At 44.1% G+C, this 25891-nt stretch overlaps 1 protein-coding gene across 3 annotated transcripts in view; it reads right to left on the bottom strand.

Moving 5' to 3' along the window:
- ABCC6 (ATP binding cassette subfamily C member 6) overlaps positions 1–25891 on the bottom strand; it is a 55446-nt gene that overhangs the window by 7964 nt on the left and 21591 nt on the right. Inside the window, exons 10-29 of one of the 3 annotated variants that reach the window (XM_075899369.2) lie at positions 25232–25393; positions 22935–23027; positions 22209–22412; positions 21491–21637; positions 19148–19235; positions 18376–18445; positions 16620–16746; positions 15928–16104; positions 15356–15523; positions 12934–13117; positions 12400–12463; positions 11325–11445; positions 10105–10312; positions 8566–8876; positions 6515–6714; positions 4689–4815; positions 3056–3157; positions 2138–2284; positions 448–606; positions 7–173 (exon numbers count right to left, since the gene is read on the bottom strand). In XM_075899369.2, the coding sequence (XP_075755484.2) occupies positions 7–173; positions 448–606; positions 2138–2284; positions 3056–3157; positions 4689–4815; positions 6515–6714; positions 8566–8876; positions 10105–10312; positions 11325–11445; positions 12400–12463; positions 12934–13117; positions 15356–15523; positions 15928–16104; positions 16620–16746; positions 18376–18445; positions 19148–19235; positions 21491–21637; positions 22209–22412; positions 22935–23027; positions 25232–25393 (3026 nt within the window). The remainder of the gene's footprint in view (positions 1–6; positions 174–447; positions 607–2137; positions 2285–3055; positions 3158–4688; positions 4816–6514; positions 6715–8565; positions 8877–10104; positions 10313–11324; positions 11446–12399; positions 12464–12933; positions 13118–15355; positions 15524–15927; positions 16105–16619; positions 16747–18375; positions 18446–19147; positions 19236–21490; positions 21638–22208; positions 22413–22934; positions 23028–25231; positions 25394–25891) is intronic. The other 2 variants (XM_075899370.2, XM_075899373.2) reach the window with 2 other exon arrangements.

The following is a 25891-nucleotide window of genomic DNA, read 5'->3' on the forward strand; positions in this document are numbered from 1 at the left end:
TAGTACCTCAAGTTCTCCCCTCGCTCAGTGCACTCATGGTTTAATTGATCAGGGAGATCCAATACAAAGTTCCTGAGCTGAGTTAGTTCCAAAACTCTCCAGATGACTTCATCCGAGTACTTGTTTAAAGGATCTAGGTTCATTCGTAGAGAACCAGCAAACAAAACTGGATCCTGAGTATAAAGACAGCACAAAAAACTTCAGAACTGAGTGTTACAAAACAACATAGATTCTTAATTTCCTTCCACTGCAGGAATCATAGGGTGAAATGCTATGGCCAGTGTTATGTGGAAGATCAGACAATGTGATTACAGGGATGACTTTTACCTTTAAAATGATGAATTTACTTCTCACTGTGACCTTCTAAGCCTTCCTGCATGTCATGGACACTAATAGAAATACCCTGAATGAAGAACTGATAAATGCCTTTAGATATTAACTTCATACCTGGGGGACAAGAGTTATTTTGGTTCTAAGGTCATGGAGGCCTATTTGGGCAATATTCACTCCATCAATTAAGATCTCGCCTTCTGCAGCTTCTACTAATCTCAGAAGACCCATGGCAAAGGTTGATTTTCCAGCTCCTGTTCTTCCAGCTATGCCAATCTGAAAGATGCAATGAAGGTTTAGGATTTTTTTAACAAAATTTGGCTTACAGTTAAATTTTAGGACCATGGAATTGACAGGTAACACCAAATCACTGGTTCAATTTTTCCAGCCTTGGACTGTAAGTGGCATTAGATCTTAAGCAGCTATTCCTCTATTTCCATGCCTGGGTTCAGTGGTGGTGCTGACACATGGACTGATGCTCTTCATAACTCTCCTTTCCATTTTCAGCTACAGGCTATTCTCCCTTCATCTGCTGCTCTTTTGGGGCCTCTTTGAAAGTCATCCAATATCTTTCTTCAGATTACCAAGAGGAAAACTATTCCTTTGCTTAATGGTGGAGGAGATGAATAGATCTGTGGCTGACAAACAGCCAGTCCTTTGCTGCTCCTGGGTGCGATACTGGCTAGTCATTCATGTCTCAGGTCCCAGGATTTAATTCCTTTTCATTGCAGCTTCATGGGATAGTTGTTGGGGACTGGCATGAAGGGCCTTCCTTTTGGTTGCAGTTTGGTGATGCGCATGATCTGCCATGTGGATTCCAAATTCAATACATAATCATTAGCACCAGGACATGTGGCTTGAAGGGACCTGACTATTTTTTAATACTGCCCAGGAGCTTTAGCCTCACATCATCAAAATATTTCACCTAACAGTCTCAGAGCTGGGTAACAGCCCATAGGGAACTTTTAAATTGTTTTATTGGAGAGGGAACTCATTAAAAGCCTTAGATGGAGACAAACCAGAATAGCTGCCAAATATAAAGGAGCTTTGATATTACATTAGATTAAAACAAACATTAAATTCCTGTAAAGCTGCTCTGCTAACTTCCCATAAAATGACAGGATCTGACTCACTAGAATTCTTCACACAGTATCAGAACTGAAAACAAAGCCATATATTAAGAAGGGTTCCTCAGTGCGCTAGGAGACTATGAAGGCCAAACATGTTGACTGTGTCTACACTGGCATGAATTTCCGGAAATGCTTAAAACGGAATACTATTCCGTTTTCAGTTTTTCCGGAAAAGGAGCGTCTACCTTGGCAGGCTGCTTTTCCGGAAAAGCCCTTTTTCCGGAAAAGCGTCTGTGGCCAATGTAGACGCGCTTTTTCCGGAAAAGAGCCCCGATCGCCATTTTCGCGATCGGGGCTTTTTTCCGGAAAAGACTACTGGGCTATCTACACTGGCCCTTTTTCTGGAACAGTGTTCCGGAATAAGGACTTATGCCCGAGCGGGAGCAGAATAGTTTTTCCGGAATAGCAGCTGATTTTGTACAGTAGAGCATCGTTGCTTTTCCGGAAATTCAAGGGCCAGTGTAGACAGCTTGCAGCTTATTCCGGAAAATCAGCCGCTTTTCCGGAACAAGTGGCCCAGTGTAGACACAGCCCTTGTGTGTTTATCTCCCTGTAGCTTTTGCATCTTCAAACTTCTAGCTCTTTGAGACATGGATTGTTCTCCGTTTAACACCAGGTATCTATAGTAAAGCACTGTTCAAACTTGCCACTCCAAAGAAATAAATGGCCTTGCTTACCTTCTCTTGCCCGTTTATTTTTATATTGATGTTTTTCAGTGCAAATTCTAAATTTGGCCTGTACTGCAATCCAAAATTTCTAAATTCAATTGCTCCTTCAGTTGGCCAAGCCTGACTTGCAGAATTACTGCCTAAAATCCAAGGAGCCTGTGCAAAAAAGAAACAAACAGCACTTCCTTAAGCAGTTTGAAGTCTTCGTGTAACACGGATGTAGTCAAAATGGAAAACTTCTCAAAGCATGTGTGCAAAATTCTCTGTCTCTCTTTTAAAAGCTTCTTTAGAGGCCAAGTTATTCCTCATAAATTAATTTGTGAAGTTGAAATTCGTTAAGTCATACAAAGATCTAGATTACTTTATTAAGGGAAGTTTGGGGATAAGCATTAGTATGCTTAATTACATTATCAGAAAACCATTCTGATCTAAATATACTCAGATTAATAGAGCCTCACAAATGCCCCTTTGTGAAAATCTGCTCTGCCACACACAGTTCAATTTATGTTGATATGATAAACATGAAGAGATATTACCTGTTAATCATTTTACTGCTATATAAACATTAAAAATGATGCTGAGATTCTCAGTCTTTAAAAAGCAAGCAACAGTCAACATAACTTCAGAGCTGAGATGCCATAACTAGCCCTGTTCTTAAGCCTGGAGAAAGCCTTTCAGTGCATTCCATGGCTGTGGTAACTGTTATACTCTTTAAAAATAACAACTACAGCTTCACTGTCCAAGGAACTAAACTGAGCAGAAGTTCTAAAGAACGCCTACTTATTTTAAAACAGTTCTTTAAAGTAACCTACCTGGGCCTCTGGAAATTAAAATGGGAAGGTACTGATCCATTTAAAATAGAAAAATTGCTGATCTGGTCTGAGACCTAGTCCAGTTCAAAGGGTGAGAACAATGGTTGTTAGTTACCTCTTTTGGAGTTTTTGAATACTCATTCACTTTCTCCACAGACACAATGTTGGTTTCTATTTCTGTCCAGGAGCGTACCATCCAGTTCAAAACGCCAGTTATCTAGCAAAAGGAGTGGCTAGAAATGAAGTCCAACTTTTGACCTTATTCTTTCAAACACCCTAGCACATAGTACTTTGTAGGATCAGGTCTGGTGTTTGCACAGGGGTATTCCTTGCTAGGGCCATCCTGAGGCATGTACAGCTGCATAGGACGCCACTGAATTTGGGACACTAATGGAGTTCCAAAATCAGTAGTGCCCTGTATGTCTAGGGCCACCACTAGCCGTGGGCAGTACTGGCTTCCTGGGCCCCTCCCTTGCTCTGACTCCCAGCTGAGTTGACACCAGTCCTGCATTTGTCCTCCACTCCACATCCTGGCCCAGTTGGTCCCAATGCCCCAGCCTCCTGCTCCGCATCCTGGCCCTGTTGAACTCAAACCCCTGGCCCCAGGTCTCCCTGCCCTACCTGTCCCGTTCCACTTGCCAGCCACAGTTCTAGCAGGCTGCTCTGTCTACCCGCCTGCAGCTCTAGCCAGCTGTGTCATTGTCTGCCTACTCTGCCACCAGCCTCCTTCCCTTCTTCCTGCTCCTGCTCCTGCCCGCACCCCACAGTTCCTGCTCCCAAAGCCCTGAGCACAGCTCTGCCCCATGGTATGGCCGCCCTACCCCCAGGCTGGGATGGAGGACATAGGTACTTGTGCTGAGTGGGGCACCAAAAATCTTAAGGATGGGCCTGCTCCCTGGCTAAGCTGTTATGAGATTTTCTGAAAATTCTTTTGCAAGACAAAATAAAATAAATCCTGATCCCACCAGGCCTTTCTAGAAAAGAGAGTTTCAAAGTTTGCCAGGCCATATTGGAGGAGCCTTGCCAGCTCACTGGGATACTACCTCAATGCTGATTTATCAAGAATGCTATGTTACTGCTGCCTGTCTCATTTTAAAAGTTCTTAAAAGTAACTCTAATTATTTTCATCTCAATATGCAACTAGGCACGAGAGCATGGGAAACAAATGCTGAAGAAAGCCATTTGGCTGTTAAACTACAGTGACCATGTAAGCTTAAATTTACATGAACAAGATTGATGCTGTATGTATTTGAGCCATTTTCTAATCTAATCCTATATTATATAACAATGATAGAGTTACTTAAGGTTAAAAAAATAAGGAAATCTATAAAAATAGCTTAGTCTAGAAATGAATAGAAATATTTCAAAGACTTTGTTACAAATAGTGGAAGGGCATTTTAATATTTTAAACTCAAATGCTGCATAATTGTGCTGGTACTTGAGAATCTGATATTGCCTACGAAATCATAAAAATAGGAAGCTGGCAAACTTCTTTTCATTGCCTAAAATGAGAAATGTCAAACATAAACAGCACAACTAGTGGAAAGGAAATTAGGATCTTTAAAATTCTATTTTTTTTAAATCAGTGGAGCCTGATGTTAGCAATCTTAGTGCTAAACAAGTGAGTAAGAGATGCAGGATGGCACCCTTAGAGCTATTTGCAACCTATGTAAGGATTAAAAAAATTGTTTGTACTCTCACAATCTTTTCTGATGAGATGGTAAAATCATGCAATGCTGCTTAGTTACCTGAAGAGCATACGAAATGGAAAAGCCAACAATCCCTGGACTAAGATGTGTTTTGCTAATCACAGCAAACAGGGCTGCAAACAACACGATACCATTACCCAGAAACTCTAGGTTTGTAGCAAGCCACCTGCAAGAAAAGGAGAGGATTTAGCCCACTTCCATTCTCTTTGGCTTTGTCTACCCTGCAGAAAATATGCTAATGAAGGACTCGTTAGCATGAGTTGCAATGTCATTAGCATATTTTCTGCCGATTCTTTATGCGCAAGGTTTTGGTGCAAAAAGTAGTGTAGCTGCTTCTGTTTTGCGCAAAAAAATTATTTTGCACAAGATCCTTATGCCACCCCTTGTGCAAAAAAAAAAAAATTGGCAGAAAATATGCTAATGACAGCGCAACTCATGCTAATGAGTTCCTCATTAGCATATTTTCTGACACAAAAACTTGCAGTGTAGGCAAAGCCTAAATGTTCTTGCTTCCCTCAATTTCATATACTTCTCTGTAAAAGGTCATTGTGATCATGGTATTGGCTTTTTACATAATCACTAGTAAGCATCTGGAATTGACAGCAGTGGTCCATGCTCTGTGTCACGGCTCTTCCACTGTAGCTGGACTCGATCATTTCCACCAGCAGAGCAGCTTTGGTTCAGAACCTGGAATTGTTGCTCTGAGTGGCTCTTCCCTTGGTAGGGGCTGAAGGAATCTCCCCCAACTCCTGTAAGCAGGGTTTGAAGGAGTTTTCCCCAACATCTAGTGATGCACTGGGGGGAAAGACTTCAAGAGCAGACCATGTTTGCATAGACACGCCTGCTGCTCTGTCTCGGTGCCCATCATGATGGGGCTGCTTTGCCAAAAAGATCAATTTTGGCAAGTTTGGATTACAAATCACTCTACTATTCAGCAGGAGGAATCATGCAATGTTATTATCCTTATTGCATGAGTAAAGGACAGCAGAACTTTTCTCAGTGTGCCTCGCTTGAGGGGGTCACCCTAAACTGAACCTCTTGCAAAGCAAGGGGGTAGGGATGAACATATCAATGGTGAGTGGATGAGAACAAATGTTCCTAACCGGTAGAGTGACCACTGCTTAAAGAGTCCTAGATACTTTTTGACCATCCTTGTCCAGCATTTAATGATAGAGCTGCTTAGACTCAATTAAGAGGCCTTGGCTCCAGTTGGTGATTCCCAAAGCTGCTGTCATTGCTCAACAGGGCTAAGGTGCTGGATCTGGTGTGGGACTAGGTAAAGGCAACAGCAATGTCAGCAGCACTGAGAGGTGGAAGTGGTGGCCGAGAGACAGCAGTAGCAGAGGGGAGGTGACTAGCAGCGAGTGGTGAACCACACCCTCTCATGAATGCACATGTGAACTCTGGGTTTTGGCTCACCGAGGACCACGGCCAGTGAGCGGAGGGAAAGGGCAGTGGGGTGTTCAGGGACATCAAAGGTGAGACATGAAGACAAAGAATGCTGCCCATCCACTTTGAGGTGGGTGTTTGCCTGGGGTCATCTGCTTTTGTATTGTGGTCCTGGTGTTTTCCCAAATTAATGTTGGACTCTTTTCCCTTTTAATCGAAGTTGTATTTTGTTGTACTCGGATTCAGAGCTGGCGAGAGCAGAAGTACAGCCACTTAGAGGCTCCCAGGGGGAGGGTGTTTAGATTTCCCAGATTACTCACTGGGGCCCCCAGGCAGTTTTATTGTCTGTGAAGAGAAATCCTTAAATATGGAACTCAGCCCTTCTTGCTGCCAACTCCACCTGGCACAAGGGTTGCACTAATCTATAGCTTCATGTGAATAACACGATTGTATCCCCTGCATTTGCGGCTCCATACCGGTCAGCAACAACCCCAGGGAAGCATGTTCTCTGGTTCTCATCCACTTTGGAATCATTCTGTAAAATGAACTTCTGTTGCTCCTTGTAAGCACGAATCACACTGCTCCCTTGGAACGTCTCTGAAATGTGGGAATAGATCGGTGAACGACTAGCAGCTTCCAGGCGTCTCACTTGACAGGAGGTGGCAACATAGAAGTTCTGAGACACAGGGAAATGGAAAGGGTGGATGATTACCAGTATGTTTCCTAGACATGGCTAATTCATCAGGGGAACTGGCCACATTCATAAAATTTGAAATGCTGCAAAAAATACAGCAGTGCACGTTAACCTGATGTTGTAAAACCTGGTGTGTGGGCAGCATGTGCTCTAATGCGTATGGGATGAAATAGTGCACCTTTATAAGGCCTGGTATGGAACTTCTAGTCTGGGTAAATGCAGGGCTGGACCGAGCAATTCCAGCACCCCGGCCAGACAGTTTAATTGCACCTGGGTTGGGGGACGGCGCATGTGCGGCCCCGCCTCTGCGCCGGCAGCAAGGCGTGTGCTCAGCCCAGTCCCTGTGATGGCAGCAGGACGCACCTGCCCGGCCCAGCCCAGCCTGGCTACTGCTGCTGGTGCGCAGCCTGGGGCCGCCCGGGGTGGGCTGAGCCTGGCCGTGCAGGGCCCCATGGCCGCGGGGGGAAGGGCGAGCCTGGCTGGCACTGTGGAGGTTAATGTGGTCCCCGCCCCAAGCGGCCACTGCAGGGTGGCTGCTGGGAGCTGCTGCAGCCCGCGATCCGGGGGCCGGGCGTGCGGGGCTTGATGGCAGCTGTAAGCTGCGCGCCCCTTACAGCTGCCATCAGGCGTCCCCCCATAGGTTGGCGCCCTGGGCAGCTGCCTGGCTAGCCCATGCCTCAATCCGGCCCTGGGTGAATCGGAGGCCTTTGAGCCCTTGGGGGCCTCGTCTAAGTTTTAGCAGCCTCTCTAGGTTGTCTTATGGGCTGCAGCATTATCTGGAATTGCCACAATGCTGCAATCCCATCCCTGGCTTGCCCCTGATGCCAGAATGCGTGAATGGGTCCTTGGGGAACAGTGGTAGGGCTTTACTCCATCGGGTGGCATCAGGGGTCCCCTGGGTCCTAAAAGTCCTGATTCTGTCTGTTTTAAGCCAAGTGACATTAACATGAGGGTAGGTGTCAGGACCTCACCTATCATTTCCATACTTCTCCCCTTTTAAAATCTCTCTCCTGATCTTTTAAACTTTGCCTCTAACTCAGGACTGTAGATTATTAACCTCTGGTCTATCAAACCCATTCACCCAATTCAACAAGCTGTGCTGGAGACCAGGATGTCTTGCTGCAGAACTGAGAACAGAGGGAACAGCTGTGCCAGATCAAGCAGAGTTCTCCAGAAAGAACAGAGTCTCTGGGACTGGCACATGGTGCTGTGAGAGGCCAGATTATTTCCGGCCCCATTTCACTGCAACCCATGTAACCAGTCCACTCAGATGGGATTTCACGAAGAATCCCTTGTTTACCTGCCTTACTTATTAAAGCAGCAAAGCAGACTGATCTTAATTTTCTGTAATAAGTAAAAAACCCTTTGACAGTCCCTCTGACCATCCACTTCCTGTGCCCCCAGCCTCACACTGGCAAAGTTATTTGACATTTTAGACAACCAGACTCGGGGACACAAAAAGTGCATTGAAAAGCACCTGTCTCTGTGGTACATGCTGATGCTAAAAGGTAGCACAGGCAGACTGAAGAAGGGGAAAAACACTTTAAGCTTTAATCTGATCTCCTTTACACTGATGTCAATCAGGAGTTGCCACAGATGTGCTGCCATCATGATCTCTCAGGCCTTCTAGGGAGGCTTCGGAGGTAGCTACCGAGAGCCTGGATTCTTAAGATTAGTCACTGGTGGCTTTAGCTCAGGTATGAAATCAGAGGTGAAAAAAACAGTGACTGAAAATCTCAGACCCTGAAAGGTCTGGTTCAGATTAGTGTAAACAATGGGAGCAGGTTCCTGTAGGAGAGGGTATGGGTTTAGCCACGTGTATCAAAATCCTACCTGGAACACGGCATACAGCACTGTCAGTGGTACTATAGCCACTACTGCTACTGGCGTAGCCACTATCACAGCAATGTAGATCTCCAGTAAACTGAACAAGAATCCCAGCAAGGACTTCAGCTTGTCTGGGATGATGGTATCAATGGCATCCGTTTCTTTGGAGAATCGGTTCAGCAAGTTTCCGATGGGCGTCTGCTCAAAGAACATCATTGGGGATCTGGCAACATTCTCCAGTAACTGCCGGAAAAGCTTGTGTGACGCTATTACTCCTCCTAGCAGGACGGCTGCAGTCGACCCGAATTTGCCAATGGCTGCAATGTAAGGGAAGGCAAGTCATGCAGACTTTGATTTCTCAGCTGAAAGGGCGATGGATGTGATCATGGTGCTGGTGAAAGGGGCTGGTCTAATATTATTGCTATTTATTATTTCTGTTGCGCTGGTGCCTCTGAGCCCCAATCGTGAATCAGGAATCCTTTATACATGTGCAAACGCCGAACAAAGATACAAACCCTGCACCAAGGGATTTACAGTCTAATGGTCCAAGTAATCTTCAGAGCTGAGGGCTGTAGCTCCGGAATAGCCACAGAACAGGCATCAGCACATGTAAAGGTAAATTTGATCTGACAGTTAATTCTGTCTCCTGCCAAATATTAGAAGCCTATGTTCTCCAATGTATGGGGCACATAAATGGAATTACTCTGAGTAAACTTTCTTGAGTCAGACTCCAGGTACCCAATTACATAATCAGTATTGCAGCAGGAGCTGTGCTATAAGTTAAGGTTGCCTAACAGCTTCCATTGTAAGCCCCTGTTCTAACTGGTTCAAAACTTTCACCATTTTGGTTTGCATTTTTCAGATTTAGTTTGTCTTAAATTGGTTTTTTTTTTCCCTGGAAAGTTTCAGCAAAAAATTGTAGTTATTTTTTTGATTAGAAGAAGTTATAGAATAGACACATTTTGAATAATACAAATGATTGCAGCCTTTTAAAAACAGATTAAATCTGGCCCTCATTGAGAAATGTGATTTTAATTTGGTTAAGTTATGAGTTGAGTGAAGAGAGGATGGGAAGAGGGAGAGGGGAAGAGAGATAAATGGGAGTAGTGAATGAAACTGAGATAGAAAAGTGAAACTGAGGGCATCATCTCCCCCAGCCTGTGAAGTTGTCATGGGTACCGTATCATACAGTTCTGACAAAGAAAGGCCAGGGTGGCTAACGGTGGGGGAACTACTCATTAAGCTCTGTGCAATGTACACTAGAGAGAACACCAGTAAGCCAGAGTTGTAGGCAGTAATACTGGGAATATTGTTCAGATATCTTAACAAAAAACACACACCAAAAAATCAGTACACACTGGGCAAGTGTGCGTCAGAAGTTGTTTTTTTAGGACTTGTGCCAAGCCTCTTCAGTTGTTATCAAGAGCTCAGCAGACTAGGACACCAAGGACATGCCAAAGTTTGTATGATGGGAAAATGTCCTGGGAATGGCAAAGAGGGAGGCAAATGACATAGAGAAGAACTAGGTGACTGGGTCAAACAAACCTTGAAGGACTCCAAGAACAGCGAAGACTCCAACTCGCAGCTCTGTGTGCTGCTGCGTTCTGTTATGAACAGGGTCATCTGCCCACAAACTGAGCCAGTAACCACGACAAAACGAGGCAGCTTGCTGACACATGAACAAGAGCACGATGTACAAACAGATCAGAGGCCCTGTGGCCCTCAAGTAGTCCAGATAAATGGAAATATTGATCTGGAGGGAAGCAATCAAAGAGAAGAGAGGAATGGGGGGCAGAAGGGTCAGGCTTGTAAAGCTGTCAGTTCCTAAGCGAAGGAATGCTGCATCGTGTACGTTCTCTTGCACATCGCATGCCAGGAGAGCCTCATTAAACTCCTTTTCCTGTCAGCGAAGGATGAATTAACTACTTGTGTGAGTAACTGCTCACCAGCAGGAGTACATGGATCGCCATCTGGCCCATAATGTGAAACCATCTCTTTAATGTGATTCCCTTGGGCATAACTCTCCTTAAACACAATTGCATCCCCTTTAGGACTATGACTTGCCATTTGTCTCTGTTCTCTGTAACTGGGCTTGTACCTTTGACCTTGACTATTCTTTTCCCTCCCACATCTCCTAAGTCTCCTCATCAGCCTCCTACCCTGTGGCCTCTGTATGCGACACTTTGGCCTCCACTTCTGCTGAAACCCTCATCCATGCCTGCACCCTCTCACCTAGGTTAACGCACATCCCCTTTCTTTACCACCACATGACCCAACTCCGCCTTCCCCCGCATGGAAGAGTAACATCAGCACTTCCAGCCTTACATTCCAGGATAGGGTCCATCTGCCCTCCACGAAACTTACCTGATCTTACCAGTCACTTGTCTCTGTCCCTTCACATCGCTGTGGCCCAAATGATTCAAAAGACTTCCTTCTGCAGCACAAGCCACTGAAGCAGCTTTGTATCACTCCACCCATCAGAATGGAAAGACTTTCTTCCTCAGGCCTATAATTTTCTCTCCCTCTGTTGCTGTTTTATTCTAATTTTCTAGCCATGTTAATTCTCTAAAGCATTTTTGGCGAACAAGATGCTACACTAAATAAGGTTGAACAGGACCAGCCCACTCAGCTGGTGCAAATTGGCATCCCTCTGATTTACATGGTGTTATGCTGATTTGTAGCAGCTAAGAATCTTAGTAAGTCCCTGTTGCAATAATAGGGATATTGTACATTTCATTACTCTAACAAGGAATTGCTGTAGTTACCTTGCTGGTTTGAACTTTCTCCCCTTCTGTTAATCTTCCTGAATCTTTTTGGGCTGTAGCAGTTGGGCAGACTTGATTTATGGCTTTGGCATCATCTCTCAGAATAGAAGATCTACCTGATCTGTCAATTTATAAAAGCAAAACAAACACCATGATTTTGTATCTAAGACCATGAAGTTTTTGAGTCTTACTTCAAGGACTGTGGTTCATGAGATTACTTTGAGCATTCTTTGCATTCAGGGCACACCTCCAGCAATAGGAATCCGGATCTGACTGGTGATGAACAAAACTTCTTAGAATCCAACTGCGGATTGGATGAAATGTTTGGTCTCAGTCCATTTCCTGGTGCACAGATGTTTAAATTCCCAGAATTGGCAACTATTATGGAATCTCAGCAAAGAGGCCAAGGATTAAATGGGTGCATGGACTAAAATGCCCCCTCGCAGCGGAAGTGCCACATTGGCAGACAGAGAAGTTTCCAGTACAGCTGCCAGTGCTTTTATAATTCTGAGGGTAACCCAACGGCTTTTAATGATGCCAATCCAGCCCCATCCAGAAGCAATGAAGGTTCACACTTAACTATGTGATGTACCACTCAAGTGAGTGCTTGTGGAATGAATCAAAGATCTAAGCAAACTTTATTTATAGCAGTTAACTTGTTAATGGGATCTGAACATGCCTGTCAGTTACTGTGATTGACAATCCATCCATCAAAAATGTCTGTTCCTTGTTTACCTTGCCCTTTCTTATCCATTTTGTCTCTGTCCTGGCAGGATTGCTTACCTCCCTTTAACAGCCACCGGTTGATCTATGGTTTTAATACAAGAGAAGTGGCTCTATCAACATCATGATATCGAAGTGCCTAGCATCTGAACTCTGGTGAGGAAACTTTCAGCTCCTCGGGAAGTATAGAGAAAATATGATTATTAAAAGTGCTTAGATATGGTTGTACCTGTTCAGTCATGCATTTGGCCCATGGATACCACCTATTCATGGTCCAAACTCCACTGATCTCACTAAGCATCTTTCCATTGATCTGAATGGGCTTTGGTACCTAAGGCAGCTGTACACTCACCTGCAGAGCTTTCCTTGGGGCACAGTGTTTCTGGAAGTGATGATATCCTTGGTGCTCCCTGCAGCTGTGGAATAAATATTCTTGTATTACCTTACAGCTGCCGTTGTTCTGCTTTGCCTCTGAGAGACCGAGGGAACTTTGTAAAGAACTCCCTCGAAAGGTACATGTTTGTGAGTCACCTCAGCAAAGCTATGTGATGGCACAAGAACTAAATAACACCGTTAGTAGCTTTATCCTTGTCTACTGCGATAGTAGCATCCATGCATCATGCATAAATAGCTCCATTTATTGGGTGATAATTCAGTTAACTTGGCAGCAAGACCATTTTTTCCCAGGATAAATGGTCTGCTGGAATGCGTCACAGTATGAGACCTCATGGGAAAATGCCTGAGATTTCACGAATAGAAAAAAGCCAGTGGTTATTGATTGGATCTTCCCCTGTGCGAACAGTAGTAGATCCCACTGAGACAACATGCATTAATCAGAAAACATGTGACTCATGAAACTGAGAAGAGAGTTACACAGCCAGTGTACCTTGTAAGCCACAGTCCTCCTTTCCTTCTGCATTGTTAGCTGAACGGAGGAAGTCTGCAAAAGCCCCGTTTCTCTGTAAAAGTTCTTGGTAGGAGCCAATTTCAGAAATCTCTCCATCCACCATCAGAACAATATTGTCCACTTGGGGCAAAATGTTGATTGCGTGAGTCACCAGAACACGAGTCTACTTTAAATAAATATTGGTTTGAATAACTCCAACCATCTGCATATTGAAGGGATTGCACAGGTGAGCTCCCCGGTGCTGCTATTGTTCTAGTCAGTTTCACCATTGATATGACCATCACCTCTGAACTTCTCATCCTGGATGGCATTCCTTGGAATCTGTGTCAAATTTATTTGAATGGGCAAATACTGGCCTGCAGGCTGGATACTGTTAGCCAGGGTTAGCCTCAGGCTGGCCATCGCCACTGTATTTACCTGCGCCTCTGCAGGTATGGGCGATTGTAGCACCTGTTGGCCATGAGTCACCATTCCCAGCCAATGGGAGCTGATGGAAAGAGCGTACCCACCCTGTCCACACCACTTTCCATATCTCCCTTTCAGCAGGAACAGCAATCCCTGGCCAACTGGAGCTGTGATCGCCCATACTTGTGGAGGTGCAGATAAATATAGTAGCAGCAGCCCACCAGGGGCTAACCCTGGCGAACCTGTGCTGTTCTATTGCCCACCCCTGTCTTAGAGCCAGATTCATCCCCTTTTGCAACTCCATGAACTTCAGTGAACATACATAACATAAGAACGGCTGTACTGGGTCAGACCAAAGGTCCATCTAGCCCAGTATCCTGTCTGCCGACTGGCCAAAACCAGGTGCACCAGAGAGGGTGGACCGAAGACAATGATCAAGCGATTTGTCTCCTGCCATCCCTCTCCAGCCTTTGACAAACAGAGGCCAAGGACACCAAGGCTAATAGCCTTTTATGGACCTAATCTCCATGAAATTATCTAGCTTCTCTTTAAACTCTATTATAGTCCTAGCCTTCACAGCCTCCTCTGGCAAGGAGTTCCACAGGTTGACTACACGCTGTGTGAAGAAGAACTTTCTTTTATTAGTTTTAAACCTGCTCCCCATTAATTTTATTTGGTGTCCTCTAGTTCTTCTATTTAGGGAACTAATAAATAACTTTTCTTTATCGGCCCTCTCCACACCACTCATGATTTTATAGACCTCTATCATATCCCCCCTCAGTTTCCTCTTTTCTAAACTGAAAAGTCCCAGTCACTTTAACCTCTCCTCATATGGGACCCTAATCATTTTAATTGCCCTTTTCTGAATCCTTTCCAAGGCCAAAATATCTTTTTTGAGGTGAGGAGACCACATCTGTACACAGTACTCAAGATGTGGGCGTACCATAGTTTTATACAGGGGCAGTAAGATATTTTGGGTCTTATTTTCTATCCCTTTCTTAATAATTCCTAGCATCCTATTTGCCTTTTTGACTGCTGCTGCACACTGTGTGGAAGTTTTCAGAGAACTGTCCACGATAACTCCAAGATCTCTTTCCTGATTTGTCGTAGCCAAATTAGCCCCCATCATACTGTACATATAGTTGGGGTTATTTTTCCCGATGTGCATTACTTTACACTTATCCAGGTGGAGTTACACCTGGTATAAAGTTATCTTTTGATTTTAATTTCCAAGGATATTTCCTCACACAATTGTATGTGGGAAAGAAGCCAGTAGAGATTTTTCATAATAAGACTTGAGCTACACAACATTCTGTGGGGGGAGGGGTGCGCCCTGAGCCACCCTCTCTCACCTGCCTGGTGATTGTCTCTTTTCTGTATGCCTTAACTCAAATCATTTGTGTTTCTTCATTTAAAATCATTGTTCTGGGGTGGGGCTGGGAATGAGGGGTTCAGTATGCAGGCTGCCCCATGGAGAGGGGACAACCCTCTTTCACTGCACCAGTCCCCTCTCACTGCAGCAGCTCGGGGCCAGGTGAGAAGCCCCTGTTCATTGCCGCTGCAGCAGGCACAGCTGGGGGAGGGATGCATGTCCCCTGGCTGGGGGACAGACAGACATAGAGACAGACAAACTCTTGCAGATATATAGTAGATAAGCTATCCCTTTCTCCACTCCTGGCCCCTGCTGCCCCAATAGGATTATAGCTGTCCCAGTCCGCATTTCTGGTTCCTTGCTGCCCCCTGTGGTTATTATATAGTATAATTCTCCCTGCTAGCAGACCCTTCCCTTTCCATTTTATGAGATACTATCACATTCCAGGCACATCCCATTGTCCTGGCACTACCAACCCTGACCTTGCTTTAAGTTATAAGAGGAAGCTGCATACCAAATTTGGTGGTCCTAGCTTTTTCCATTTAGGAGGAGTTCTTGAATGGACAGGCAAACTCTCTCAAATATACAGTAGATAATGGGAGAAATACTAATTTGCTTACATACCGTGCCCTTCAGTAAACCATTGGGTCCAATGATGTGTTCAAAAATATGCTGTCCAACCTGGGCATCCACAGCTGAAAGGGGGTCATCCAGCAGGTAAACAGCTGCCTTCTTGTACACAGCACGAGCTAGACTCACTCTCTGTTTCTGCCCTCCAGATATGTTTATTCCCTATTAAAATACAATGATGTATTTCACGTGCTCTGGGATGTGTTTTGACCCTTTTCACTATCTTACAATGAGACTTAATTAGTTTAATGGCATTTTATCATTTACCATGTAGACTATACCCTTTTCTGCCCAGAAGTGCTTTCATTACTAATGGGAGAATCAGCCAGCTCTGCAGCCATGCAGGAAGGGACCCTATAATGGCTTGGAGTTATTGATTTTGGCCTCCATTTTCAACCATTTCTCCTACTTGGGAGGTGCTGTAATTTTCAGGTAGCCAGTATGACTCCTTTAAATCCACTAATTTTTCAGCAAGTGCTGAGCAGCTGTTTCCAGTTAGTAGGCATCCCCAGGTGTTACTAGGCAGGCACAGAAAGCTTCTCTGGAGATAGTAACTCATCAAATACCTTCTCTCCTATTTCACTTTTACTTCCTGCAGGGAAGCTCTTGAGGTCTGGCTGCAGTGCACAAGCATCAATCACTCTGTTATACCAGCTTTCATCCATCTCTTCTCCAAAGACAATATTCTCTTCCACAGAAGCATTTTGTATCCAGTCTTGTTGGGGGACATAAGCTACCGTTCCCTAAATAAATTGGAAATGAGTAAAATCACTAGTAAGCCTGTCTCAGAGATAGGGAAAAAAAAGGAGTCCCTAGAGCAGAAATCTGGTGTTTTCTGATCACCTCTCTAGATTTACCTTACTGCCATGGTGTAATGCAAAACTATGATCCCAAATAGCAATAAGTGCTATTTCCCCAGAGACCCTCCAAAGCACTTCAGAAAGTAAGGAAAGTGTCATTAGACCCTTTCTACAAATGGGGAAACCAAGGCACAGAAAATTGAAAGGACTCACCCAAGCTTTTACAGAATGTCATGCAGCTCCCCCTCCCCAGTCCCAGGTCATTGCCCAAATCACTGACACAGAACAAGAGATAAACTTGCATCCAGCTCAGAGCTCCTTGCTTAGCTGCCCGTCCTCCCTCAAAGTTTGGCAGAAGTGGGTTTTCACCAAATAGCAGGGACTCAAAGTGCAGTTTTGTCGGCATGGTAATGTCTCATATGCGCTAATCAGAAGCAAACACTCAGGGAGAGTGTTACCTTAATAGCTGCGTAGCCATCCAACTTCTGCAGCTCACCAAGTAACGCAGACAGCAGGGAAGATTTTCCAGCTCCCACCTGGCCAACCACAGCAAACAGGCAGCCTTGGGGTACAGTTAGATTTATCCTGCAAAGAGACAGTCCCATATCTCCCTAAGTTAGCGCCATCGGTACCTTTTTAGATTCAGTGTTTGCAAGAGAAACTAGCACCATTTTTGCTATTAAAGAAAGAAGAAAAAAGTTGCTCCCACTTCCTTCTGTCTGTCGTCTGTTATCCCTGTTATATGGGATAATAAAACTACTTCTTTCTGCTACACTTCCCTTTTTTCTGACAGCTCAAAGCTCATCCCATCAAATCTCCCTCTGCCCAGGACACCATTATCCAGTTCTCCTCCTCACTGTGGCTTTTTATCATCTAGAGGTGGGCTCTTCTAAACAAACCTCCAGATCTAAACCCTGTTCGTGGCTATTTGAAATCTAGATCTGAATGTTGAAACTGGCCCATCTATTTATGTTGGTCTAAGCCAAAGTATTGGATCTTAATATCCTTGGCTTCAGCATGCTCAAAACCAAGATGCTGATCCAAATTTGTGACTTGAGCCCATCACAGTGATTGTCAGATTCCTGTAGCCCCCTCTTCCACTGTGTACTCAACTTTTTGTACATGCGTTTTATAATCTCATCCATTTCTGGAACTGCTGTGGATTGTGAGGTCAGTACATGGAATGGCATAAAATGTAAAGGAAATATAGATTTGTTCCAATTTTCAAAGGAAGCTATCTTATTAAAGAGAAAAGATGATTGAGGAAATATCTTTTATTGGGCCAACTTCTGGTGGTGAGACACACACACACACACACACACACACTCTCTCTCTCTCTCTCTCTCTCTCTCTCACTTTTTTTCCTCAGGTCTGGGAAAGAGTGCCAGGGCTAAATGCAAGGTGGAACAGATTGTTTAGCATGCAGTTTTATTAAGGCTACATCTAAACTGCAGGCTTCTTTTAGAAAAAGCTTTTCCAGAAGAGATCTTCCCAAAAAACTTCTTCTGAAAAAGAGTGTCCACACTGCCAAAGTGCATCGAAAAAGTGATCTGCTTTTTCGAAAGATAGCGTCCAAACTGAATGGACGCTGTCTTGCATGTAAGCTGTGATTACTATGGATGGAGTGGCCTACCAGGGCACCTGTGCTTTTTTCTCTTTCCTCTTCTTTCAAAAGAACTCCCTCTTCCCTGTCCACACATGCCTTTTTCCAAAACAGCTCTTTCAGAAAAAGGCTTCTTCCTCGTAGAATGAGGATTACCAATGTCGGAAAAACCCCTCTGTTCTTTTGATTGTCTTTCAAAAGAATGTGGTTGCAGTGTGAACATAAGTGAAGTTTTTTTCAGAAACACGGCTGTTTTTCTGAAAAACTCTGCAGTGTAGACATAACCTAAGATACCTGAAGTCAACATTTGGACAAGTGGGTGTTTGGCCAGACTGATGCGCAAATAAGAATCCAAATACAGAACTTGGACATCCTACGAGTGTGCTAACATTTGGATTCGACATGTACAATAAATGCCCTGCACTGTTTGATTTTGTAATTCAGTCTGATTTATGTTTAGAAAAAACACAGTGTAGGAAATCTAGCTCAGAAATCCCTCTAACTCTCCTATCTTGATCTCACTGAAATCACTCAGCAGGGTTGCTGATCAGCACTGATAATGAGCTCTGAATCACTGTGAATACTTATCTATTTGAAATAAAAGCCTGTACCTTTTAAGGCAAGGAGATATTCCTCTGCACCAAGTGAATGTGCCATTCCTTACAGTGATACGATCCTGTACTAACACAGAAGGAGACACGAAAGGCACACAAGCTTATTTAGATGAGGACGTAGGTGTACCTTTTTAAAACATTGTGTTGGCAGCATTATTTACTGTAATGCAGTAAATCACTAGTGTTCTCCATGGCTTAAAAAGGATAAATATAATTTAATAACCACTACAATGCATGCACAAAGTAGAATGCATTTACACTAGCTACTAGAGCAGGATCACCAAACCAAAAGAGAAGGTGACTTTTTTGACCAAGATCAGCTGGTAGCTAGATTTGTCTTAGTGACTTAAAGACAAGATTTTGTGGCCTGGTCCGAAGCTGGCTAGCTATCCTGATTTACGTTAGCTGAGAATGTGGCCTTCAGGTCCCTCACCAATTACTTGAGTTATTCTGTGACCCTTAGCTAACAGCTGCATTCTAGGAAATTATAATTAAGACTATTTTAATGTTAACACTATCACCTCTTCTCTTGATCTGCCTCTTATAAATTTAACTGACAGCAGTGGGAGGAAGAAAATACACATGGAGGGTAACAATTTTCATCTGTCTAATCAGAGCCTGATAACCTACAGGTGAGAGAACTTAATGCAACTGGTGGTGATAATGGAAACACAGCTACGTTTCACATGGTGCATCCTCCCTGTGCTCTCTGTAGTTAATGCTAATGGAAGCTGAGTGCTAGGCACGTCTCGCTGAGGTCGATGCTTACAGTGGTCCGAGGTAGCTCTGCTCATGTTATTTGGATCCAATTCTTCAAGACTAAGAAAGGCAGCCAAACGGTTTAAGGAAACCTTGGCCTAAAATTAAAAACACACAAACCAGCCAAAGGATTTAAAACAATAAATGGTTACAATTCAGGTAAATGCCTAGCTGAGGTCATCTCTATATAGCAACGGTGTTGACTGGATGTTTGCCGTTTTTGTGGTAAATGAAAGTGACAGACTAGCAATGGGAACTGGTGCCCTTTCCCCATAACGATTGTCTTTGTTTCCCTCCAGTTCCACAAGACCCAATCCTTCCTTCCTCTGAAAGGTGCCTCTATTTCTGTTCAGAGGTCTGCAGTTGGCATTCCCTTCCCAGATAGGCCCGAGAATCCCTTCTTCTTGGCTCTAGCGCTCCTTCAGCGAAGTGCCATGACAGTCTTGGGGGGGGGGGGGGGCAGGAGGAAAGCCCAGCTCCCCCCACTTCTGCTAGAAGCTGCAGATGTTCCCCTTTGTCTCCCTGGGTGAGCAGTGCTCCCTCACAGCTTCCTTCCTCCTCCCATGGGCTAGTACTAAGATCACCCCCCTTCTGTCTCAGTCTGCTTTAATCACCCTTCCTCCCCCGGCATAATGGAGCCTGGGGCAACTCTGAGGCCTAATGGTGCCTGCTGCACAGAAAGGAGCAGAAATAAGGGAACATTTCTGAAGCAGGAGTTTGCAGCCCACCCTCTTCCTGGCTGAGGAGTGGATTGGAGTTGGCCCACTGCAGAGTCTGACCATCCTGGTGCTATTTCATCATCCAGTTACATGGGCTTCCTGGAGGATATGATCCCATCTTCTGAGATGGGATAGGTAGCAGCCTGCTTAACCTATCCCTAGGACTGCCCTGATCTCAAACATAGAATCATAGAATAATAGGACTGGAAGGGACCTCAAGAGGTCATCGAGTCCAGCCCCCCACCCTCAAGGCAGGACCAAGCTCCGTCTACATCATCCCTGACAGATGTCTATCTAACCTGTTCTTAAATATCTCCAGAGAGGGAGATTCCACCACCTCCCTTGGCAATTTATTCCAATATTTGACCACCCTGACAGTTAGGAATTTTTTCCTAATGTCCAATCTAAACCTCCCCTGCTGCACTTTAAGCCCATTACTCCTTGTCCTGTCCTCAGAAACCAAGAGGAACAAATTTTCTCCTTCCTCCTTGTGACACCCTTTTAGATATTTGAAACCGCTATCATGTCCCCCCTTAATCTTCTTTTTTCCAACTAAACGAGCCCAGTTCATGAAGCCTGGTTTCATAGGTCATGTTCTCTAAACCTTTAATCATTCTTGTCGCTCTTCTCTGTACCCTTTCCAATTTCTCCACATCTTTCTTGAAATGTGGCGCCCAGAACTGGACACAGTACTCCAGCTGAGGCCTAACTAGTGCAGAGTAGAGCGGCAGAATGACTTCACGAGTTTTGCTTACAACACACCTGTTGATACAACCTAGAATCATATTTGCTTTTTTTGCAACAGCATCACACTGTTGACTCATATTCAACTTGTGGTCCATTATGACCCCTAGATCCGTTTCCGCCATGCTCCTTCCTAGACAGTCGCTTCCCATCTTGTATGTATGGAACTGATTGTTCCTTCCTAAGTGGAGCACTTTGCATTTCTCTTTATTAAACCTCATCCTGTTTACCTCTGACCATTTCTCTAACTTGCTAAGGTCATTTTGAATTATGTCCCTATCCTCCAAAGAAGTTGCAACCCCACCCAGTTTGGTGTCATCTGCAAACTTAATACGCGTACTCTCTATCCCAATATCTACATCATTGATGAAGATATTGAACAGTACGGGTCCCAAAACAGACCCTTGCGGAACTCCACTTGTTATCCCTTTCCAGCAGGATTTAGCACATCCTTGTTGTGCCATGTGGATGAATATTTGTTTGCAGAGTTGTTATCCCCAGCAGGGAGGAATGAAGACAAAGATATTGGGACTAAAAAGAGAGAGAATGTGATGTAGCCTCTCCATGCTGATCCCAACTCTGATGCCTCAGATCAAGGGAGGTTAACTTGGCCTATAACCTAAATCAGTAACAACCCAAACAGGCTGAAAAAACTGCTCTTACTAACCCATTCAATGCTCTATGGAACAGACTGCACAGCAGGACCCAGAAAGCTCCATGCACCTGGATGGCTGCATGCCCTATTGCTACATTCCCCAATTCTCAACGTCTTCCCACATGAGCTAATCTAGGAGCTTGCAGGTCCTTAAGAAACCCAACTTTCACCTTGGAACAGTGACGTGCAAAAGAAAGTAATGACCAAGCAAATGAGAGCACAGTCTGCAACTAACCTGTATAGCAGCATTGATGGAAAATGGCAGGAAAGAGTGAGCAGTGTTGAGAATGTTGATTAGTGTCAAAGAAACAAAGGCTTTCTGAGCATCTAGGACATGCTGCTCGTTCACCAGGGTGTAGACTGCAAACATAACAAATGAAATCTGCAAGGGAGAAAAGGGAAAGCAAATTATTGTTTACAGGCAGGCAAAGTGATGCTCAGATTGTGCATCATTTGACCAGGACTCATTTTGAAAAACCCCAGTAGAATCAGCCAAATCCATTTACACTATCTTGTGAGTTCTAGAAGCAAAGCTTTTATAATCTGGTGACAATGCAGGTGCTCTGATTATATGCCACTTACAGTGCTTTTGAGATCATTACAGTAGTGTAAATACTATGAGATAATATGAACATTCCCCTTGAGAGAGGAGGCTGCTATAGATCATTTATGTTGCTGGGCATCAGCAAATGCAACAGTGCATTATAAAAATACAGAGGCCTTGATACTGCAGTGAACTCCACATGGGTGGACCCCTGGACTTCCACAAACCCTCATGCCCTCGTGAGTGCTGTGTGGGGATAGGAATCTTCCTGCAAGGAACTCATTGCCAAATCAGGTGAATAGACGATAAGCCTCTGTCTATTGGATTTGTCTATAGAGCACCATGCCCGGCTATGGTATTGAGAGAAGAACAGGCTGTGTGTGGGGGGGAAAAAGGGTGAACTGCTCACCAGGAATGTAGACGAGTGGAAGGAAGACAGTGACAACGAGAAGAGGATCTGAGAGTTTTTTAAAGCTTGAAGCTCTTGCTTTCGGATACCAAGCACTTTCTCCATAAAGCCTTTCTCCCAGGCATAGAGTTTGATGATCTTAATGTCACTGAGGATGGCATTGGTCAGTCTGGCTCGATTATCTTTATGGTTCATCTGGTCCTCCTATAAAAACGGCCCATCAAGGCTGTCATTAGGAATGCTGAAAATGTTACTATTCCATTTTTGTGAACACCTACCTGGAAATTTGGAATGGATTTCTAGGTAATTAAGTAACATGCAGGCCCTTTGCTTGTAGCACTGGAATGCTGGATATTTACTTTTGTAGCTTTAGGCAATTCAATTGTTTAGTAGAAGAAAAACATTAAAATGTTGGTCTATGAACCTGTCAAAAATAATCCCATTAGAGAGAGCTCATTCTGAATCTATAAGCAATCTCCACAGGCTTTGAATGTCTGTGACTCTTTCAAGCAGCAGTGATCAGCATGGCTAACACACACTGCACTAGCCTGTAGTCACATCTCCGTGTAATGCATTTTATTACAATATATCTACATGTAATCACTTGTTTTTGTTTTGTTCTTTATCCTTTATCCTCTGGGTGAGTATGATGGGATGCAAGACCTGGAATCACAGAAATCCACATGCCAATGATAACATTTGGCATTTTTAGGAGGCAAAAAGTACCTGAGAGTGACTCCTCTTCTTGGTGATCACAAAATTCAAAGGCAAAAGGATTAAAAATACAGCAATTGCAGTCAAGGCAGATGGTCCCAGGAGCTGCCAGGAAAGAATATGTGAGATTGCCGTAGAAACACAAGAAGCATTGATGAAATATTTGTAGAGATGCTCGTATTTCCTGGTCACTTGTGAATTGCTTGTTTTCCCATGTAAGACTTGTGTCTCTAAGACCCCTTTGGACAATCCTACATCTTTTATACGACTCTGCCTTCAGGAGTATCCTGATGAAGACAGTGAGACAAATAAATCTTTCTGCTTCCTCAAACTTCCATGAGAATCCTGGAGCGACCATTGTCTTTACTGAACGGTGCTGCAAAACACCTGAGTACTGAATCAGAGGCAAATCCCCCTCTCCTTTCCCCTGGGATAAGCCCACTGAAGCCAATATGTGGGTGGAGATCTGGCCCACTGAGTTTATTTTCATAGACTGCCTCATAACTTGATGCTTCTCACTTTGTTGAATTGTTTTTATTTCCCTTCAGGAACAAAGTCACGTTTGTGAGAGATCCAGGAGCACGTGTAAGAGCTAAGGCTTCAGTGCTATTTCCTCTAGCAGGTTTTGGATGAATTAATGAGGACATCTAATGGCCGGCTTAGGAAAGTCACATGGGCCAATGTGAAATAGGTCCTGCTGCATGGTCATAGCAATGTTTTATCGCACTAGCTTTGGATTGCTGCAAATATGGGTACACATTTGACTTAGCAAATTATAAATGAATTTGGTATTCTTAGCATTTAATTTCTGCTCCCTTTACAAATTACCTCAGGCTACGTCTATATTGCAGCCTTCTTCCACGAAAGTTTATGCGAATGAAGCATGGAGTAGAATATGGCCGTGCTTCATTTGCATAATTAATTAGCAGCCGTTTTTGCACAAGAGGCTTTTGCACAAAAAGGAGCTGTGCAGACAGCAACTTTTTGCACAAAACCCAAAACTTGCACAAGAGCCGTTCTTCTTGGAAAAAATGAAGAACAGCTCTTACGTAAGAGGGGGTTTTTGCGCAAAAAGGAGCCATCAACACAGCTCCTTTTTGCACAAAAGTCTCTTGTGCAAAAACGGCTGCTAATTAGTTATGCAAATGAAGTGCGTCAATATTATTCTCTGCACTTCATTTGCATAAGCTTTTGTGGAAGATGGCTGCAGTATAGATGTAGCCTCAGTGTGCTAGAGAGGCCCGTGCTGAGATAATCAGTGTTACAGGCCTGGGGCAGAGGTGTGGTGGTAGAATTGCACAATACCTACTTGCGTTACTCCTGTCTCTAGCTGTTTATTCCAACCTCTTGTGATCATGTGAGTTCTAATTACTCCCAAATGAAGAAATGAACCAGAGTCTCTATCTCAGGTATCTGCAAGTAACCCCCAAGTAACTCCATGTGCCCTGAACCAGAACAATAGCCGCACCATCTCCAGAAAGGTGGTAAAACCCAATGTGATATACAGTAGTTGCTAATTCACTTTCCAATGCTGTAATGTCTTTCCAGGTGCTTACAAGAACACCTTGTCAGCAGTGAGGCATACAGAAAACCTCTCAAGACCCTCGTCTTCAAAGCTATCTGACTTTTTACAAATATGATCATCCCACTTCACAGGGTGCATTATTTCATCTAGCAGTGAGCCCAACAGGCTGAAACTAAAAAGCTCATGATTCAAAACTGGGGGCTTTATTTTGCAGAAATCTAGTATGTTCTTTGTTAAATTTAGGAATGGAAAGGTCCACTTGTGTGTTCTAACTCACCTCTGTCTTGCACTAATTCAGGATTGTTTATATCCTAACATTGGCATGTAGTAAATCTAGTTTACTAAGTAAGCTTTACAATGAACACTTCTCATACCAGTACCTCAATGACCTCTCTCATGAAATTGCCTCTCTGTCTCCCTGACTTCCTGGTAATCAGCTTTCAGGACAAAGATTAGGAAAGTTCACGTGTCAGGTTAAATGCATGGTTATGTTTTAAGGCTGTGCCGAATTAAAATTAAGCCAAATACTGTGTGTTGTGTGAGTGGAAGTATGAATCAAAGCAAGACAGCCATTGAAGAATAACAATGAAAAGAGTTTCCCAACATATCCTGGTATATAAATTATTCTACTAACAAGTCTGTGTTTATACGACAGAGCTCAAGGATGGGTGGGAAAGGAGACAGATGGACATTTTAGGTTGTTCTGGGCAGCAAAGCTTCAAATCTGACTCTAGACAACTCCTCTTTACCCTAGAGCTCGTGAACAGGAGCTAACAGCCCTTACCTGCCACAGGAAGACAAAGCAGATGATGATCCGAATGGGAGCAAGCCAGGTCCCATTAAAATATATAATGAGATCCATTAACCGTTGCACATCGACACATACCAGATTGACAATTTCTCCTACTGTTGCTTCTCTTCTTGCTGCATTTGACATGACCAAGATCTTGGAGGAGGAGAGGGAGGAAGAGGTGGGAGAAGACAGAGCACAAACAGTTAAAATCTGCTTTTGTTCAGAAAATAAATGACCAAGGGCCATGCTGAGGTCAAAGGGAAGAAGAATCAGGCCCCTAAAGAGGCTAACTCCTAGTCTCTAGTATCAAGAATGAAAACATAATTGAGGGTGTTTCTAGACTACATGGCTCCGTCGACGGAGCCATGTAAACTAGTTTACCTGGCATAGGCAAAGAAGCGGGGATTTAAATAATCCCCGCTTCATTAAAATAAACATGGCCGCCTCGCTGTGCCAACGATCAGCTGATCCGGCACAGTGTGGCAGTCTCGACGCAGATCTGTCGGCTGGGGAAGCCTTTGCCGACCGATTCTGTATACCTTTGCCGATCGATCCCCAGCCAACAGATCCGTGTCTAGACTGCCACGCTGTTCCGGATCAGCTGATCATCGGCACAGCGTGGCGGCCATGTTTATTTTAATGAAGCAGGGA

The sequence above is a fragment of the Pelodiscus sinensis genome, chromosome 15, assembly GCF_052426305.1.
Source record: "Pelodiscus sinensis isolate ZL-2025 chromosome 15, ASM5242630v1, whole genome shotgun sequence".
Lineage (NCBI taxonomy): Eukaryota > Metazoa > Chordata > Testudines > Trionychidae > Pelodiscus > Pelodiscus sinensis.